The 19,147-nt window shown below is 37.7% G+C and overlaps 1 protein-coding gene and 1 long non-coding RNA gene across 7 annotated transcripts in view; one reads left to right on the top strand and one right to left on the bottom strand.

Annotated features, from left to right (window-relative positions):
- Positions 1 to 545: 545 nt before the first annotated feature.
- znf362a (zinc finger protein 362a) overlaps positions 546 to 19,147 on the top strand; it is a 32,956-nt gene continuing 14,354 nt past the window's right edge. For 2 of the 6 annotated variants that reach the window (XM_087272835.1, XM_087272834.1), the window contains exons 1-4: positions 546 to 661; positions 7,964 to 8,027; positions 10,945 to 11,191; positions 17,577 to 17,702. In XM_087272835.1, the coding sequence (XP_087128961.1) occupies positions 7,965 to 8,027; positions 10,945 to 11,191; positions 17,577 to 17,702 (436 nt within the window). In that variant the 5' untranslated portion in view covers positions 546 to 661; position 7,964. 6 annotated transcript variants of the gene reach the window in all.
- Positions 10,315 to 17,318, bottom strand: LOC147841888 (uncharacterized). Its single transcript, XR_015503062.1, has 2 exons — positions 16,739 to 17,318; positions 10,315 to 11,985 (listed from the first exon to the last, which is right to left on the bottom strand). It is a non-coding gene; the product is annotated as an uncharacterized LOC147841888 (long non-coding RNA).

The raw sequence follows: 19,147 nt of genomic DNA, 5'->3' as shown, positions 1-19,147 counted from the left end.
TTCATAAAATATTTAATATTCTGTATATTTGTTTTACATTTGTTATTATTTATTATTATTAATTAATATATAAAAATCTCCAAACATTTAGTTTAATAAAATATTTTAAATTATTATTCTAGTGAATTGTTGTTTTACATTATTATTATTATTATTATTATTATTAATATTATTATTTTATATATAAAAATCTCCAAATATTTTTAGTTTTATAAAATATTTCAAAATAACTTTTCTATTATATTTTTGTTTTACATTTATTATTATTATTATTATTATTAATTAAAATCTCTAAACATTTCCAGACCCCCTTGAAAGCCCCATAGACAAAATTATTTAATGCTGAGGCGTATAAATAGGAGTAAATGTACAGTATATGTTTGTGAATCTGATATGAGTTAATCATCATCTCAGTTTCCATTCACGTATGCTCCATATCCTGCAAACGATAGCTAACGACACGAGAAATGTGCACAAGAGATGTTTTTTAGTGATTTGATGGCTGTAAATGTGCTCATATATGGATCTGTGGAGCTGCAGCACCCAGAAGTGAACACCAGGCGACCCGGAAGGTCTGAAACTCCCTCTGAAGGCAAAGCCGAAACAACATCTCAAGCTTTCAATAATTACATCTAATAAATCCTCCGTCGAGGTGTGCAAGGTATGTCTGTCGCTTTCTTCTCATCTTCACCACTGCATATTAATTTTTGGCCACATTTGCACGACGCGCGAAAACGATGCTAGTTCTTGTAGTCCTTCGAGTGAGCAAAAAGTTCAAATAAAAGAGAAAGCCATCTAAAAGCACGCTCGCGATGCAACAATAACGCAATTGCACGGTTTTGCATTGATGCGTCGCGATGGAAATGTAACATTGATGCGCGTCTGTTTCCATCTGCGTGATTTGTTCGCATCGCATGATTGTTGTAGGAAGTCTCGTTTTTTTTCTCCCTCTCTCTTTTTTTCCTCCTCCAGCCGGGCTATTCAAACCTGCAGATCTAAGTAAACAATCATTCGCGCACTTAATGTAAATAATGCGGCGTTTTACGCGTCGCGCCTTTGATCTGAACGCACGCGCTATATTTTTTGGTCGCTAAAAAATTTGGGATCTGCAGAATATGGCGCCCTGTCCTTATAAAAATAAGACAGGCTGCCATTTTTGTTTTCCTTTTGTCTGAAATTTTTAATAAAACTGTCTGAGAATGTGGGAGAGGCAGACACCGGAGACCTGCGCTCTCGCAAGGCACCAAACGCGTCCGTTCGCGTTATTTTGCGAGCGATTTCTTAATGTAATCTTTGATCAAAAGAGAGCGCGCTTTTATTTGGGAAGCTTTTCGAGGATGCCGACAGAATAAAAGAAAAAGTTGAGTAAGTTTTTCATCAGTTCATTTTGAAGACCACAAGACGTGTCAATCTCTCGTTTGATGTTTATTTGATATTTGCACGCTGTTTTGCGATGTTTATTTGCACTTTCAGTTTTTTTAAATGATATCCTGTGACTCACAGAATTGATCTAACTTCATTAAATGTCAATAGGAAGCTTTCTAGTTTGCAAGGTATAAAATGATGCGTTACATTATAATCGGTGTGTTTGTAATTATTTTTATTTGTTTTAAAGATGCATTACAATGCAATTACAGCCATAGTGCCCAAGTCCTGAAAGCATCCTTTTAACTTTTATTTATATTGCTGTTTTTTTATATCATTTAATCTTCTTTTCGACTTTTTAAATTAATGCAATTGTTACATTGTAAATGATTCCTTTTTTAAAAATGTTTTTCCATCTACAATATATATATATATAGTTGAAGTCAGAATTATTAGTCCCCTTCAAAAAAATTATCTTTTTTTTTTAAATTTATATATTTTTCAAATGATGTTTAACAGAGCAAGGAATTTTTCACAGTATGTCTGATAATATTTTTTCTTTTGGAGAAAGTCTTGTGTGTTTTATTTCAGCTAAAATAAAAGCAGTTTTTGATTTTTTTTTAAACACCATTTTAGGGAGAAAATTTTTAGCCCCTTTAAGCTTTGTTTTTTCTCGATAGTCTACAGAACAAACCATCGTTATACAATAACTTGCCTAATTCCCCTAACCTGCCTAGTTAACCTAATTAACCTAGTTCAGGCTTTAAATGTCACTTTAAGCTGTATAGAAGTGTCTTGAAGAATATCTAGTCAAATATTATTTACTGTCATCATGGCAAAGATAAAATTAATCAGTTATTAGAGATGAGTTATTAAAACTATTATGTTTAGAAATGGGTTGAAGAAATCTTCTCTCTATATTATAAATTTGACGGCTGGACTGCTTCATAATGGATATTTTATTTTGTTATATTGTTATTACATAACCTTACATTATTATAATAATATGATATTTGATTGTATATTAAATAATATTTAATTACATTACATTTGTATTTGTTTAACTCTCACCATACAAAATATGGTAGAAAACGATGTTATATATAGTTAAGTTATATTTTATACTTCTAGATATTTATTGGGGCTCCCCAGGTTTCCTGGTAAGCGGCTGCTTACCTCACTTATTGGTTAAATCCGCCCCTGCCTAGATTAATTGCAATTGCTATTAATTGTTATTTATAATTACTATCAATTACAATTCAGTTCTAATTATATCAGTTTATTATGAAGAATAATTACAACTTGTTAATCTTCATAATAAACTGATATAATTTCCAGTCTTTTAGCATGGATATTATAGACTCACCTTTTTAAGCAATGCACTTTAATCAGCGCTGGGCCAAAATTAATTGCATACACAAAAACAGTTTGTTTTGGCATAATATATGTATGTGTGCTGTGTATATATGTTATGTATATATAAATACACGCATGCGTGCATATATTTGAGTGTTTATTTAGATTAAGATGTAAGGTGTATATATATATATATATATATATATATATATATGATGCCAATTATAAATATCTATGTAACAAAAATGTTTTGTATAGGTTTGTTTCTATGTATGCGTGTACACTCACCGGCCACTTTATTAGGTACACCTGTTCAACTGCTCGTTAACGCAAATTGTGTATCAGCCAATCACATAGCATCAACTCAATGCATTACGACATGCAGACATGGTCAAGACGATCTGCTGCAGTTAAAACCGAGCATCAGAATGGGGAAGAAAGGGGATTTAAGTCATTTTGAATGTGGCTGGTTGTTGATATCAGACGGGCTGGTCTGAGTATTTCAGAAACTGCTGATTTACTGGTATTTTTACGTACAACCATCTCTAGAATGGTGCGAAAAGAGAAAATATCCAGTGAGCGGCAGTTCTGTGGGCGCAAATGCCTTGTTGATGCCAGAGGTCAGAGGAGAATGGCCAGACTGGTTCAAGCTGATAGAAAGACAATAGTAACTTAAATAAGCACTCGTTACAACCGAGGTCTGCAGAAGAGCATCTCTGAACACACAACACATCCAAGTTTGAGGCAGATGGGCTACAGCAGCAGAAGACCACACCAGGCGCCACTCCTGTCAGCTCACCACAATTGGACAATAGAAGACTGGAGAAACGTTGCCTAGTCTGATGAGTCTCGACATTCGGATGGTAGGGTCAGGCATTGGCGTCAACAACATGAAAGCATGGATCCATCCTGCCTTGTATCAACGGTTTAGGCTGGGGGTGGTGTAATGATGTGGGGGATATTTTCTTGGCACACTTTAGGCCCATAAGTACCAATTAAACATCATGTCAACGCCACAGCCAACCTGAGTATTGTTGCTGACCATGTCCATCCCTTTATTACTGCAGTGTACCCATCTTCTGATTCACTGTACTCAAATGGCCTCCACAGTTACCATATCTCAATCCAATAAAGCACCCTTGTGGTAGATTCACATCATGGATGTGCAGCTGACTAATCTGCAACAACTGCTTGATGCTATCATGTCAAAATGGAGCAAAATCTCTGATGAATATTTCCAGCACCTTACTGAATTTATGCCATGAAAGATTAAGGCAGTTCTGAAGGCAAAAGGGGGTCCAACCCGGTACTAGTAAGGAGTACCTAATAAAGTGGCCGGTGAGTGTGTATATATATAATACACACATATTATGTCAAAACAAGTGATTATTCCCGTTTAATCTTTGCCCATGACTACTTTTGATTCTTTCCCACAATTCTGCAGGTCTGTTTTCACTGCATTATTTCTGTAAGGAAAGGTTTTTGGTTTGTTTTTGAAGTGGTTGTAATGCACAAACAGGAACAGTGACGTTCATCCTTCCGCTCCTCTAATCTTTACCTGCTCGGTTTTGCCCATTGGGAGCTTTAGACGTTTGGAAATGTTTCCATACGGTGTGATTACTTAAGGCGTATCGTTTTCATATATTATGTCCATGACACTGCGCTATGAATGTTTTGGCAGTCTTGAGAGTGTTTGACTAAGGGGCCTTGCGGAGAAATTCATTTAGCCAAGCCAAAAATAATAAAAGCGATATGTCCAAATATATGAGCCCAGACCCTGCTGAATATTTCTTTAATGATGCTGAAAGGGTGTCTGTTTCACTTCCTGCTCAAACCGTGGGGTAACGTTTGCACTTTTCCACATAAATCTGTACATTTTTAGGTTTGAACGTTAGATAAAATAGTCATATACTGCCATTGCCATTTCTGATTTTGCAGTCAATTTCGTTTAATAATCTGTATACAGCCAATAAAATGCACTCTTTTAATGCATTTTGTTCTCTTGCTGTAACTCTAGAAGCAATGCAATGAGCAATTGTTTGATTTTTGTCAGCAGGCTACATGTTGAATTTGGCATTAAGTATAATCTGTAGGTGTGTGAACAAACAGTGTGAGTTTGCTTTTGGTTGTATCGTATACATATAACTGTGTCATGAAAATAATATGCCAATTAGGGCTGCACAAAATATCGTTTCAGCATTAATATCGCAATGTGTGCATCCGCAATATTCACATAAGATATCAATGTTGTTGAGTAGACTTTGCGGTGTATGTTTTTACATTTAAATATACAAAAGCATTAAGCATGCACTGTTTATCTCACTTTTAACTCTGCTTTATTGCGTTCATTTATGCTTGTAGTTTGCTTATTACATTTTATGCATCATTCACTCCTGAATCATCCCAATCAATCAAAATTAATACATTTGATAACAATTTAGGGACCAATTCTCACTATTAACTATTTGCTTATTAGTAGGGCTGCATATATTATATTGGAAAAATATTACATTGTGATATTTTGTTTTGTTGCGGTATGAATTCAATTTGATCACATGACTTGAACACCTCTATTTAGAAAGATTTCATTGATTTAGATCGATTTGGACGATCAAGTCTTGTTCTATGCAGTGCATTTGCATAAAATATATTCAAGTACAAGCAAACATAAATAAATAAACAGTGCTTAATGGTTTTCTTCAGACTCTTAACATTATTGAAGTACTGAAATTTAACAATCAATTGTAAATAACATTATCATCATTGTATAAATAATTGTAAAAATAATATTTAGTAATTTCTGTATTTTTTAATGTTTATTAAATAATATAATCCTGCAATGTGACTATAGCAGATACATACATTGCGATATCGATGCTAAAATGATATATTGTTCAGCCCTACTTATTAGCGTGCATGTTATTGAGATATTGGCTGCTTATTAGTGCTTAAAATCTATATATTCTGCATGCTCTTATTCTACATCCCCAGACCAATACCTAAACTACCTTAATATCAAATATAACTAATATTAAGAAGAAGCAAATAAGGAGTTTATTAAAGCAAAAGTTATACTTAATTGTTTGCTTATAGCAAGAATGAAACTTTAAATAAAAATATGACTATATAAATTATTTCCAAATAGTGCTGTTCAATTATTTGGTGAAATTGTATAGATACTAGGGATGTAACGGTATCAGAATTTCACGGTATGAATGGCACGGTACGGTATTTATTAAATCATTTACAAGAAAAACAAAACTAATGAAAAGACTCGAAAAAAGTGCCAAAAGTGTTTATTTACCTTAGCACTGAACATATCAATGACATACAAATTAGCCATCTATCTGTAAGTTTCGAAACAGGAACTTCAATATTTCAATTTTAATAACAAAAAACTATTAAACTATATAAAAAAATAAAGTTTCAATTTAGTATTGTTGAAAACTCATCACATTCAACATTTAATCACTCACTCACTCAGATAGAGATGGGTTTTAAGGAAAATTATCATATAACTATAATCTGGTAAATGCTGGTATCTCTGGGCATGTCCCCTGCAACCGAAAAAAAACCCCTCTCATTTGGGACTGAGGTTTCTGGGACAGAGAGATATGATTTAGCCAAGGTTGACAGCAGTGGGTAACGTTGTGCATTGTCTTTCCACCACTTGAGAGGACAAGCCATGAGTGAGATAGAGGTCTCTTTGCGGTACAAGTCAATGTCTGCATCAATCTAACAAGTGTGCTGTGTTCTGCAGTCCCCATGACTGTTTTTAGTCGTATTCCCCGACTTATATTTCACCAGTCTGGCAGTGCCTGCATACTGTTTTTTTTCTTTGTCTGTCACCTTTTCTCCTTTTTTGTATCTTTTTAGAAAGAAACCGAAATGCTTCCACACATCCGATTTAAAACCAGCTTTAGGTTCGATCATTTCCAGCTCTTTTTCTTCCCCGCTACTAGCAACACACTCCAGTTCCGCATTACTGGATCTGTAGTGACAACAGACCGCAAAGGATGATGGCCACGCCTAGGCTGATGGGAATTGTAGTTCCCGCTACCTCCCGTTCGCTTCATTCGCCTGAGCAAACTTTTCTCAGAAATATAGTTTTATTGAGACATGTGCCTACGGTAATATTGAAAAAAATTACTATTGCGGTATGACGGTATTTACAATATTGTTACATCCCTAATAGATACAGTATATCACAGTATATATCGCAATGTCTGATTTTTTTACAATATCTTGCAGTCCTAATGCAAAACTATTTATATTTTATATATGTTACAAAGACATAATGTGCAATTATAACAGTCTTCGATAGGAAGCAAAACTTAAAATGTGCTATAATTTACTCACCCTCAGGCCATGCAAAATTTAGGTGAAAACTGTCCTTATTATTATTTTTTTTAATTGCGAGTTGACTGTTATCGGCACTTTGAGACTCAATGAAAAAGTACATTTTAAAAAGCATACAGGCAACAGAATTGCTTTCAGTACAACTCAATGTATTGTCAGGGACCACGGGTGAGTAAAATACCAGCAAATTTTAATTTTGGGATGTGAACTACTTTACAAATACATAATTTGGTGCAAGCAATTCTTTTATTACATTTTTCTCAAAATAAACAACCTATTTCTCGTAACAAGGTGTACAGAATTCTTGTTTGTGTATACGATTTTTACAGAAATCTTAAGTCTTTCAACACAGTTTTTCAGTAATACCTTAAATGTCCTGTTTTATTCTCAAATATATTGCTTTTTTACTATAAATGGGTGATGAATGTCATTTATCACCTACTATATTGCAGTGAGCTACTTACTTTAAGTCCTCTCTTTAGATTAGATCTGCATTTGTGATCAATAAACAATCAGGGAAGGTCAGACTGGATCTATGCGGTGTGTATTCCCCCATTTATTATCATCTCCTTCCTCTCGTTCATTCACATATGAGCCGAAAGCCTTCAGCATGACTATAATGTGGTTTTTGCCTATAATCACTGTGACCTTCAGATCCGTCTTTGATTGCATCCTTCTTCATCATCATCATCATCATTTAAAAACAAATCGAAATATCCTAGTTTGCTTTCCTTTTGTCTTCATCTCAGAGTCATAACATACAAAATAAATATGCTGTACTGAAAAGATCTATTTGCATCAGTTGCCATCCTAAAAATCACTTATATGAATGACTATTAAAATAAAGAATCATTAATCAAGAGTGACTGTGTTTGTGTTTCAGAATGGCAGAACCTCGATTTAATAATCCATACTTCTGGCCTCCTCCACCATCCATTCCTGGTCAGGTAAGACAAGCTAATGCGCTTTAAATAATGAATTCCCGTCTGTTATCTGAAAATAATTTGCATAGTAACATAATCAATAGTTCAGGAGTAGCTGTAATCTTTGTCTAGACGACCAGTTCTCACAATCAATGACGCTTGTTTACTAGTTGCGACAGATAAAGGAACTTAAGCTCTAAAGTCTAGAGTTTAAAGCATCTTATCTTTCAGACACTTTGTTAGATCTTCCTCTAGTCTGTAAAGACTGACATGAAAAAAATATAGTCCCACTTTATATTAAGTGTCCCTAACTACTATGTACTTACATCAAAAAAATAAATACAATGTACTTACTGTGTTTATAATGTATTTGAGAACACTTGTGGTGCTTTTGAGTTGGAATAGAGGTTGGGTTATGGACGGGTTTGGTGGCATGGGTAGGTTTAAGGGTAGGTTAAGGTGTAAGGGATGGTAAACAGTGTATTTACAAATGTGATTACAAAAGTTAATTACAGATGTAATTACATACATGTATTTACTGTGTGCTTATGGTTGATTAAATACATGTATTTACACAATAAGTACATTGTCACAAACTATTAATTCATATGTATATACATATTAGTTAAGGCCACTTAATATAAAGTGGGACCAAAAATATTAGCTTATGTGTATTATATCTATTGTACTTATGCATATGGTTTATGTAAGGAATAACTGGTGACGGGCTGATATATAAGTAATTATTAGACTAAATTATTCGAAAATAATGCACACAGCGGTAGTTACAGTACCAGTGGACCTTGGATGTGCATTATTTTTCCAATAATTCAATGGATCGGTCAATTATTCTGATCATACAAGGGTTAGCACCAAGGTTATTATAGGTAACGAAAACGTAAGAAAAAACGAAAACTAAAATGTAAAATAATTGTCGTTAACTGAAATAAAAATAAAACGAGAGTTTATATAAAACTAGAACTAACTGAAACTGTATTGTGTTCATACAAAACTATCTGAAACGAAGGCCAAGGCTCGAACCAGCGACCTTCTTGCTGTGAGGCCACAGTGCTAACCACTGAGCCATCGTGTCACCACAGCAAGAAGTTCACTAGTTTGAGTCCCGGCTGGGTCAGTTGGCATTTCTGTGTGGAGTTTGCATGTTCTCCCCATGTTGGCGTGGGTTGCCTCCGGGTGTTCCAGTTTGTCCCACAGTCCAAACACATGCGCTATTAGTGAAATGCATAAACAAAAATTGGCCGTAGTGTATGTGTGTGAATGTGAGAGTGTATGGGTGTTTCCCAGAACTGGGTTGCAGCTGGAAGGGCATCCACTGTGTAAAACATATATTGGATTAGCTGGCGGTTCATTCCAATGTGGCAAACCCTGATGAATAAGGAGCTAAACCAAAGGAAAATGAATGAATGCAATACGGTACGCTGAAAAAAAATGATTCACTGGATTTACTACATTTTAAGGTAAGTGTTTGCAAACAATTTATATGAGCTGAATTTAAACGAACAAATTAAATAGAGTAATATTTAACTTTATTTGTCTGCGGACCCGGTGATGTCATCGACTTTCGCTTTCAGATTTAAAGGGCTAGCGCTGCACCAGACCCCCGTAAGTGGTGTCGTTTGAAAGTGTAGAATCTATATTTTATGCACATATGCATCACTTTGGTTTTTATTCTACTGTATAAAAGTTATTTACACTTAAATACACAGTATTTTGGATACCCAAGCTGGGTATTTTACATTGGTTCATTTTCATATGACACATGTACAAGTTATAGCTGAAATGAAAGCTTTAGCCGGTGCTCATACAGTTCTCGCATTCTTTTTACTGAATTATATTCATATGCCAAACTGTTGAATGAATCACAGTGTTTCTGTGGCGCAGAAATGCAAACAATACATTTATGATCAATAAGCAGCCCCAGATAGCACAGACAGCTGTCATCTCTTACCTTATGCTGTGCCCTTCAGGGCCATTCTCCTCTGTTTTTGAGGTGATGTGCATAAGTAATCCTTTTATATGTCTGACGTGGTCCAAACACAGTGAATTATGTTTGATCAAACAAAAGAATAGTGAAATATGAAAACAAGGATCGGTCTCTGTGGCTTGTACAGCACCTCTCATCAGTTGGAATACAATAACTTCTGCATAGATTATGGTAGACACATTTTTCTATTTTCCTATGATTACAGACATGTGCAGGAACCACCAAAATTAATTACAGCACGCTAGACCACACAGAGCCTAAAAGGTGCACTTTCAAATTTGAGTTTATAAAAAAAATACTAAAAGCGCCTCTTTTTTTAGGTGTTTATTATAACACAGACGACATATACAGTTATTTTAAACACTTTCAATAGTGTTTTATGAAAATTCAAAGGGTTTTCTTTAAAATGATACCAAATTTTTAGCATTTACTCCTCTGCATGTGGATTTGGGAAGCTTTTAAATTTAGGTAGGCAAAATCCAGGTGAAAATCCCCAAATAGCAGCAGAGTTTAACTGGTTAAATTCAGTCCATATAAATTGTTTGCAAACACTTACCTTGAACCATTACCATTCAATTAACATCCATTTTTTCATGAGTGTAATCTACTAAACAAAGTCGCAAGTAATATTTTTCTATATTTAACCATATTTTACTATATTGCTATACAACTTTTGAGTCATTTAACTCTTAAGTAACAAACATTTAAGTGTCTAGTTTCAAACAAGACCACATTTGTGAAAATAGACCTTAGGGTTAAAAAGCTACATGCATTTTTATTTGGGCATGGTGTTTTTTGGAAAATGTTAAAAAAATTGGCTGGTTATGAGGTTGGTAAATCCAGTGAATCTTTTTATCAGTGTACAGCAGACTCCATAGGCTCGTCATGTTACTAGAAACAGAAGGATTCTCATATTCCTCCTGTTGTTTCTCCCAGTTGGACAACCTTGTGCTGATCAACAAGATCAAGGAGCAGCTCATGGCGGAGAAAATCAGACCTCCACACCTGCAGCCCACTTCAGTCCCTTCCCAGCAGCCCTTGCTGGTTCCATCAGCGGGCACAGAAGGTGGGCAGCACAATATATCAACACCCAAACTACAGCAGATGCCAGGGCTTCATGCTCACGGGACATCCCAGCCTGACATCGCCCTGCACGCACGGCCAGCTTCCAGCAGCGTCACAGGTCAGTCCTCCACTACATCAATCGCACATCATCACTGACTGTGCACTACACATACAAGCAGTTTTTATTGTTCTGCTAATGGGCTATAAGTAGGGCTTGACATTAACTTTTTTGATCACCAGCCACTGTGGCTGGTAGTTTTCCAACATTACTAGCCACTCGCCATTTTCTCTAGCCACACTTTTATTGTTGGGAAAATATATTTTATATGCATAAATATGACTTTGACATGCTAAAGTTACTTGATTTAGATTTTGCATTATCTCCACATGCCTCCTCATTCATTTCACCTTTTGGCCCAATCCCAATTCTACCCCTTAGCCCTTAAGCCAGGTTTATACTTCTGCGTCAAGTGACCGGCGTAACCCACGGCGCATGCAACGCGCGTAGCTGTGCATTTGTACTTCTGCGAGCTGTCTCTGTTGGTCTGCATTAACACTTCCGAAACGCTAGTTGGCAGTGAGGTGTAAATGTTCCTCTGTGTCGAGTTTCTTCGCTGCTGTTTTGTTTTCCTGAACACTTCCTGGATGTACAAGTGGCTCAAACTCGCTCATTTTGAGGCAGGAACCGGCGGACGTGCAGCAACTTTAACTATGAGGTAAACACAAAACAAAACTTTCCATCTGGAGCTCTTTCACGGGACTCCACACTTGTAAACAATCGCTCCATCAGGCTCGCACCAGTCACGCGGCTCTCGGTCCCACCCAGACTCGTAAGCACTACCAAGCCGACCAATCACAGAGCTTGCGCTACGCGTCGTTGCACCCCCAAGCCGACCAATCACAGAGCTTGCACTACGCGTCGTTGCGCCCCCAAGCCGACCAATCACAGAGCTTGCGCTACGCGTCGTTGCGCCCCCAAGTCGACCAATCACAAAGCTTGCGCTACGCGTCGTTGCGCCCCCAAGCCGACCAATCACAGAGCTTGCGCTATGCGTCGTTGCGAGGTGTAGTTACATTTTTTGAGAGGTGCACATCAGCGACGCCGACAGCCACGACGAAGGGCTATGCGTTAGCGCCGTAGCATACGCTGGCGTTTGACGCAGAAGTATAAATCAGCCTTTACCCCTACCCCTCGTTTTGCGCATGCACGCCAAGGGGTAGGGGTGTCCCAATTCTCTTCAGCTTAAAGGCGTACAGCTAAGGGGAAGGGGTGATTAGCCCTTCGAACAAAGATTTTTCAGAACCACACTTGAAACCAAGGGGTGAGAAAATTTCCCGGAAAACACCAAACACAGCGGCAGTATTGCTGAACCCGGAAGTAAGATCCACAAATTAGTATTTTTTTTGTCATTATTACGAATTTTTACAACATACAAACACATTTTATGTTTTAATATATTCATAACCAGGTTCGTGTTTTACCGTCATGCTTAAAAAAAAACGCAAAAAAAAACACTAAATTACACTATCTATATTCCCTATTAATAACTCCAGTACAGCAGTCCCACAGCATTCTGACACTTGAAGAGTTTTTATTTCACATAATTTTCAGAGCTCAAAATGAAGGATTTACCAAATTTATCTCTGACCACACCAAACATAAACGGTTACTTATTTCTTAGCTACAAATTTTAAATGTGTCAAAACAAGCAAAATAAAGCTGGATACTATACTTTTTATTTAACAAAACATATGCACAGACATGTGTCCTGGCTAAAGGTCCCAGATCACCAGTTAACTACACGTAAATGGGGAGTTAATCTCCCATTAAAGCAATGTTATTGTAAAAAATGATAATTAAACCATATTAAAGCAGAAGAAAGCAGGTGAAAAACATACCGTGTGATAATGAAAGGATAATCACACACACGGTTAATGTTAGACCTGTGAATAATCTGTTCAAAGAATGGGTAAAGCAAAAGCAACCAGTGCTGCTCACAAAAAGACAAATCTGGAGCTCTTGAAAGCAGCAAGACTGAGGGTGCATGTTCATCACATTTTGTCTAGTCTATTTGAAAGAGAACCGATCGCATCAGTTGTGTTTGTAGACACAGTTGCTTCACGCAAAGAAACGGGAGCGTGTGGGTGTTTTAAGCAGTCGCGCGCATCGCCTCAGCTGTTAGCGAAAGTGATCATCCTCTCATTCTGCATTTACCTGTTTTCTATTGCTCGCGCAAACGCAGTTACTTTTGTCATCGTGTTGCTGTTCAATTTTAAGATCGCCTTTGCATGCATATTGGACCATTCTTATTGTAGAACCCTGCTTTTAAGAATTATTATCCAAGAAAAGTTATTTTCAACCAGCCAAAGTGGCTAGTAGGAGTGTCTGTCTTACCCACCACCGCTGAAATCTACCGCATTTGGCAAGTGTTAAAGAGCCCATATTATGGGTTTTTGAAAATTCCCCTCCATGTAGTGTGTAACACAGCTCTAAGTGAAGTGAAGTATCCAGCTAAGGCTTAAATCTGTAAGAATACAGTGTTTAAAACTGTTGATTCATCTATAAAAGAGTCGACTCATAGTGCTTCGAACGAGTCGCCTTGATACCGACTCATTAGGTGTTTCGCCATGACGTACGAACGAAACCAAGTTATTCACGTGCACGCGCAAACCCGGGAGATTTCAAACCTGAGGCCCCACCCTCTGACGCAGAAACCCAGACACACACACACCCACAAACACACACACACACACAAACATGCCGGTTGATTGAAGTCACACTGCTGATGGATATATTGAGTCTCTACCCAAAGATGAAACCTCAGCATTATAACCAAGCAGTTGGAAACTTCTGGAAGCTACATGCTACAAAGAATACTTCATCTGAGTTTGTTAAAGGAAGGATCAGTAAAGAGTAACTGATGGACGTCAGGATGGGTTTCTTCCATTTCTCAAGTGTAAGTACGTGCGGTTAAAGTTGTTGCCTCGTTGACTCTAGCTTGCAAATGTATTTAGTTGTGATTTGTTACTTGTAACCGCGTGTACTGTATCAGGTTAACTGGCTATATTCTCTTATCGCGTGCAAAGTCACGTTAAAAACGCGACGCGTGCTGTTTGTTTATGGAGCTCCGTGCTAGAGTTCTGCTCCCGCGATTTATTCGGAAATTTATTCCCGCGCCGCAGAAATCTGGCGCGGGGACAGCCGCGGGAATAAATTTCCGAATAAATCGCGGGAGCGGTCAGTAACGGGTTTAATTTGGGACGGGAGCGGGCTGTCTAGCAATATCACGGATATTGCTATGCGAATTAGAAAGAGAGAGTCTGCTTGGTATGAGAGAGCGTATGAGAGAGAGCGAGAGAGAGCGAACGAACGAACGAACGAGCTCTGTGTGCTGTGTGTATGTGTCTATACAGACAGCTTGGCTGTCTGGACTGTATACTGGGTGATTTTTGGTTGTGTTCTCCGCTCTAGCGGGACCGGGCGCGGCGGGCAGAAAACGGAGCGGGTTCTCAGGCTAAAACCTGGCGGGTGCGGGCGGAAGCGGGAGCGTTGTCATCCGGAGGTGTGTGTGTGTTTTTGTGTGTGTGTGGTATGGCGAGTACACGACTGTCTCCTTCGTTCGGTTATCCGTGGCACTATCCACTCGCCATAGTGTGGCAGCTAAAATTCACGCCTACACTATCGAGCGTGTATGAACTGTGATTACTTTTTAAATTGCTGATTAGCTATTGGCCATTTCCCTCTCTGACTGAAGGCAGTCGACCAATCGCGACAGACTGTCATCGGTCCAATCAGCGCAGATTAGCTCCGCGCTAAGGAGGGGTTTGGGAACAAATGAATCACTGGACGATTCATACAGGAGTCGCTGGGATAATTAGCTAAAAATAAATGCAGATTATAAGACCATGAAAGTGTTTTTTGACCTTGCATGCATATTAGACTGTTGTTGGAGACCCTTACAACCAAGATATGACCCTATTTCATGTATAATATGGGCTCTTTAATGTCAAGCCCTGGCTATAAGCACAGCTAGTGTTATTTAACTACTGATAAACTTCCGGTGAGTTTATGTGACTATTTTCAATTTTCAATATTTTCTTTTCAGTGTGGGTGTTGTAATGTAATTACAATATAATTTCAGTTTTACATAAAAATTTGTAAAAGCATGTGCTGTAATATGACTTCTGCAGCATGGGATGCACTTCATTTATTGATGTCTATTCCATTTTGAAGAGAACGCGTGCTGTTGTGTAGCCATCTTAAGGTTAGCACCTAAAGTCTAGTTCACCCCAAAGGTGTTTTAGCCGGATTTGGAAGTTAACGAGCTCGTCGACAAATCGTGCTGTGATTGGGAAAAAAATCTGTGGGTGCACGGCGCTCAGCAGTCTTTATGTGTGAACTACTGAACAACACAACAAAGAGGCTGGCTGATGCATCGCCGAAACCGCACAGACGGAAATCCAATATCTAGCATGCTGAATATTCCAGAGCAGTCGGACCATACTGGTCATTTTGACTGCTCTCATATAAGATGTCATATTGTCACGTCATATTTACATTCAAAACTTTTATTGAGATATTAAAATTAAGCTTTGAATGTCTGTCATCATATTATTACTTTTTTTATAATGCAGCCTAAAATAATGATAAATACAGCAAAGGTCAGGGCTTTCATTTTTTAATTTCAAACAGGAGGTATTTTGCAGCACAGAATATGCTGTTTTGAAAGTTAAATCTGGGGTAAATTTATGTTTTTGCTATCAAAAAGTTATGTTTAGTGGTTGCAATAGCCTAGTGGTTAGTGCGTCGACATATGGTGCAGTAGCACGTCAGGGTGTCCCGGGTTCGAATCCCGGCTCGAGGAAATTTCCCTACCCCCTCTCTCTCTCTCTCTCTCTCTCTCTCTAACTTCGCTTCCTGTCTAAATACTGTCCTATCTAATAAAGGCAAAAAGGCCAAAAATAAATCTTTAAAAAAAAAAGAAGTTATGTTTATGTTAGCAGGAAGTTGCTAGGCAAAAAATGCATGCATATTTGAAGTCATAGCGAAAAGTAGCAGACATGCAGTCAGTCATACCATACCTATATGGCAATTAAAGGTAGAAATGCTCAGTTATTTAATGTTTTGTCATTTAAAAAATAAAAATGCTAGAAAAAAAATACATAGATATTTAGTAAATGTCAGGGTATTATAGATTTGTCAGTTTTATTTCAAAGAGTTATTAAATTACAAAAATTACTCTCTGTGCATCTCTCCACTTGAGCCTTGCAGATGAGAGATTGATCCGCTCAGCTCATTGACGATGTTTTTAAATGCTCCCTTGAAAGCTTGAAACGCTGTCAGTGATGTAATCAGCACACAAGCAGCCAATGGTGTTCAGCTTTTTCTGACTGCTCCTCCCTCAAAATTTCATTGGCTGTGGTTCGGTAGCTTGACTGAGCTGTTGGAGAACGAGTTGTTGTCAGATCATGTAGTGTGTGACCCCCCCCCCCCTCTTGTGAATCATTTGCGGAGTGTCACGTACACCACAGCGATTAAAAGAGACAAAATAAAGTCATGTAGTGTGCACGGCACAGCGATGTTTATATTCCTGTAGTGATTTCTCCCATTATCCCTGTTAGTTTGTCCCATTCTGCTTCAGTATTAGGAATTGTGAAATGTAACGATCTTTGAAATGTACAGGTGTACTATCAGCCTTACACTGAAAAAAAATATTCAAAGATGATTCCTTGGATTTACTAAATTTTTTTTAGGTTAAGTGGTTGTAAACTATTTATTTGGGCTGAATTTAAACAAACAAATTAAGTTCAAACTAAAAACATTATTAAATTTAATTTGTTTCTTTAAATTCAACACAAGTTGTTTGCAACAGTTCTGCATGCAACACTTTTTCAGTGTATTTACAGGGGAAAAACTATGTAAATGTAATATAAATAACTTGTTGGACATATGGCCTACTGATAATATTGCATAGATGAAAAAAAAAAAAAACACAAGTTCTCTGTCAATGTGGCTGTTTATTAACCGACCGGGGCTGAGAGAAGGTCAGGTGAGCTTTACTAATGCTCCTATTGGCTGTCGTTTGCAAAATTCACTCTTCATTTGCATAAAGTTAAAAGGTTCTAAACTTTATCATGTTGATAGACGCATCCAGACATGTGGACAGTGGTTGACAATGTGTTGCTGCGTGTCACTCGTAGTGTGAATGAGGTCTTAAATTTCCTCAGACATCGAACAAAACTGCAAAATCTAAATAAATATACAAAATAAACTATCTGAATATTTTGAGTCAAAATCTTGGGCATGTTGTATGTGGAAATAAATTGCCTATAAAGTCTTCTTGCATGTAAAGAACAACAATCTGAATTCTTCACATTTGTTTCTAAAAGTTTAAATTAAAATTATTGTCAGAATTTAAACTGCCCATGATAACAATATCATGCATGGTCATTATCACAGTGTACTGTATTATTAAATATTGAAATATGTCTACTGTGCAAAGGTCGGATTCTGGGAGATGTCAACTTAAATCTAGACGACAAGACGGCCATTAAAGCAAGAGGATTGTGGGAAGACTGGCATTTGCGGCAAATCATCGACCAGCCATCAAGAGCGAATCATCTATCAGGTGTGTGTCTTGCATGTAAATTATTGTTATGCTTTTGTTTGGTTTTTGCTTTTGTGCTATTAAAGGGACAGTTGAGTTTAGTTAATCTCACACACACGTAAAGATATTTGATGATATGCATACTGAATTTCCAAGTAGATAAAACGTAGTAGATCTTAAAGATTTCATATGAACTAATGGTTTAATCCAAATCTTTTGAAAAGGTGATTGAAAAGATGATTGCCCCATCTTCAAGCTCTTCTGATTGGTCGACTCCTATGGAAGTAACAGTGATGAGCTGACCTGCGTGTAAAAGTTGAAGATCTTTTAAATTGATACGTCAAAAAACGTCACTTTAAAGGGCCATGAAACCCCCTCGTTTCAGCAGGGTGTTTTCACACCTCTACTTTGGAAAAAGTCAGAAAAGTGGGCGTGTCCAGCTCTGTTTAGGGGGGAGTGTCGGAGGAACTAAAGTGGGAGGGTGTGGCAGTGTCTATTTGGGCACGCGCGAGTTTCAGAGTCAAAATACACACACAGGAGAAAGTGATGGTGTTTAACCTACATGGGCATCTGTAGTCGAATTATTTGGCAAATTAATAAATGTTGGACTTTAACTGCAGTTTGGCTCTTTCATTCAGGGAATTCATTCATGCCCCTCGCGACAAACGAGATATTTGATTCGAGGATCTGCTCTAAGCGTGTATTTTTCATGCAATGTTTGATACCGCACGGTGAATGAGAGAAAAAAGACCTCAGTATTTCCCGGAAACTTAGATGCACACGGCAGGTAGCGTCAGAAAGCCGCGTGTGTTATTCCGGTCACAAAATGCGGTAAAAACCCTACACGAGGTTAAAGTTTGGTTGTGGTGCTAACATGTTTACACTCGGTGCAATAGTTAACTTAGTTGGATACGAACAAACTGAATAAACAAAGAGCACTGCTCGCTCACTTACCAAATCTGTAGAGACAGGACAATCCCCAGCAACTAGAGCCGCGTCTTTATGAAGAGAATACTACACGCGAATCCGGATCTCAGCGTTTGCAGATGAGAACAGCTCTCAGGTAAACAATAATCCTCCTTAGACACGTAAGTTATTGTTGTCGAGCATCGGGTACACTGTTAATACACACGTGACTCCAGAAGAGCTCTCACAGAGAGAAAATGAAAACAAAACTTCACTGCAGCAAACGATAAAAGCAACACTTCATGCTTGTTTTGCCAACACAACGTGGCGTCTCTGTCGTGTAAACATGGTGACAGTAATGAATATTAATGAAGTTGCACAATAGAGCGCGCTGATTGGTTTGAACCAAGCCTTACTCATGCATTAATGCATCACACTGTAAGACATAATAAGACTCACTCTGGCACAGACGTCCAGTCTGCACGCTGGAATACACGCTATTATGTCATGGCCGTGACGCAGCTTCAAAAATTCGTTTCAAACCGGAAGTTTACTTGAAA

Source organism: Danio rerio, chromosome 11 (genome assembly GCF_052040795.2).
Source record: "Danio rerio strain M-AB ecotype USA chromosome 11, GRCz13ab, whole genome shotgun sequence".
Classification (NCBI taxonomy): domain Eukaryota; kingdom Metazoa; phylum Chordata; class Actinopteri; order Cypriniformes; family Danionidae; genus Danio; species Danio rerio.
This window is presented reverse-complemented; position numbering and strand designations above follow the sequence as displayed.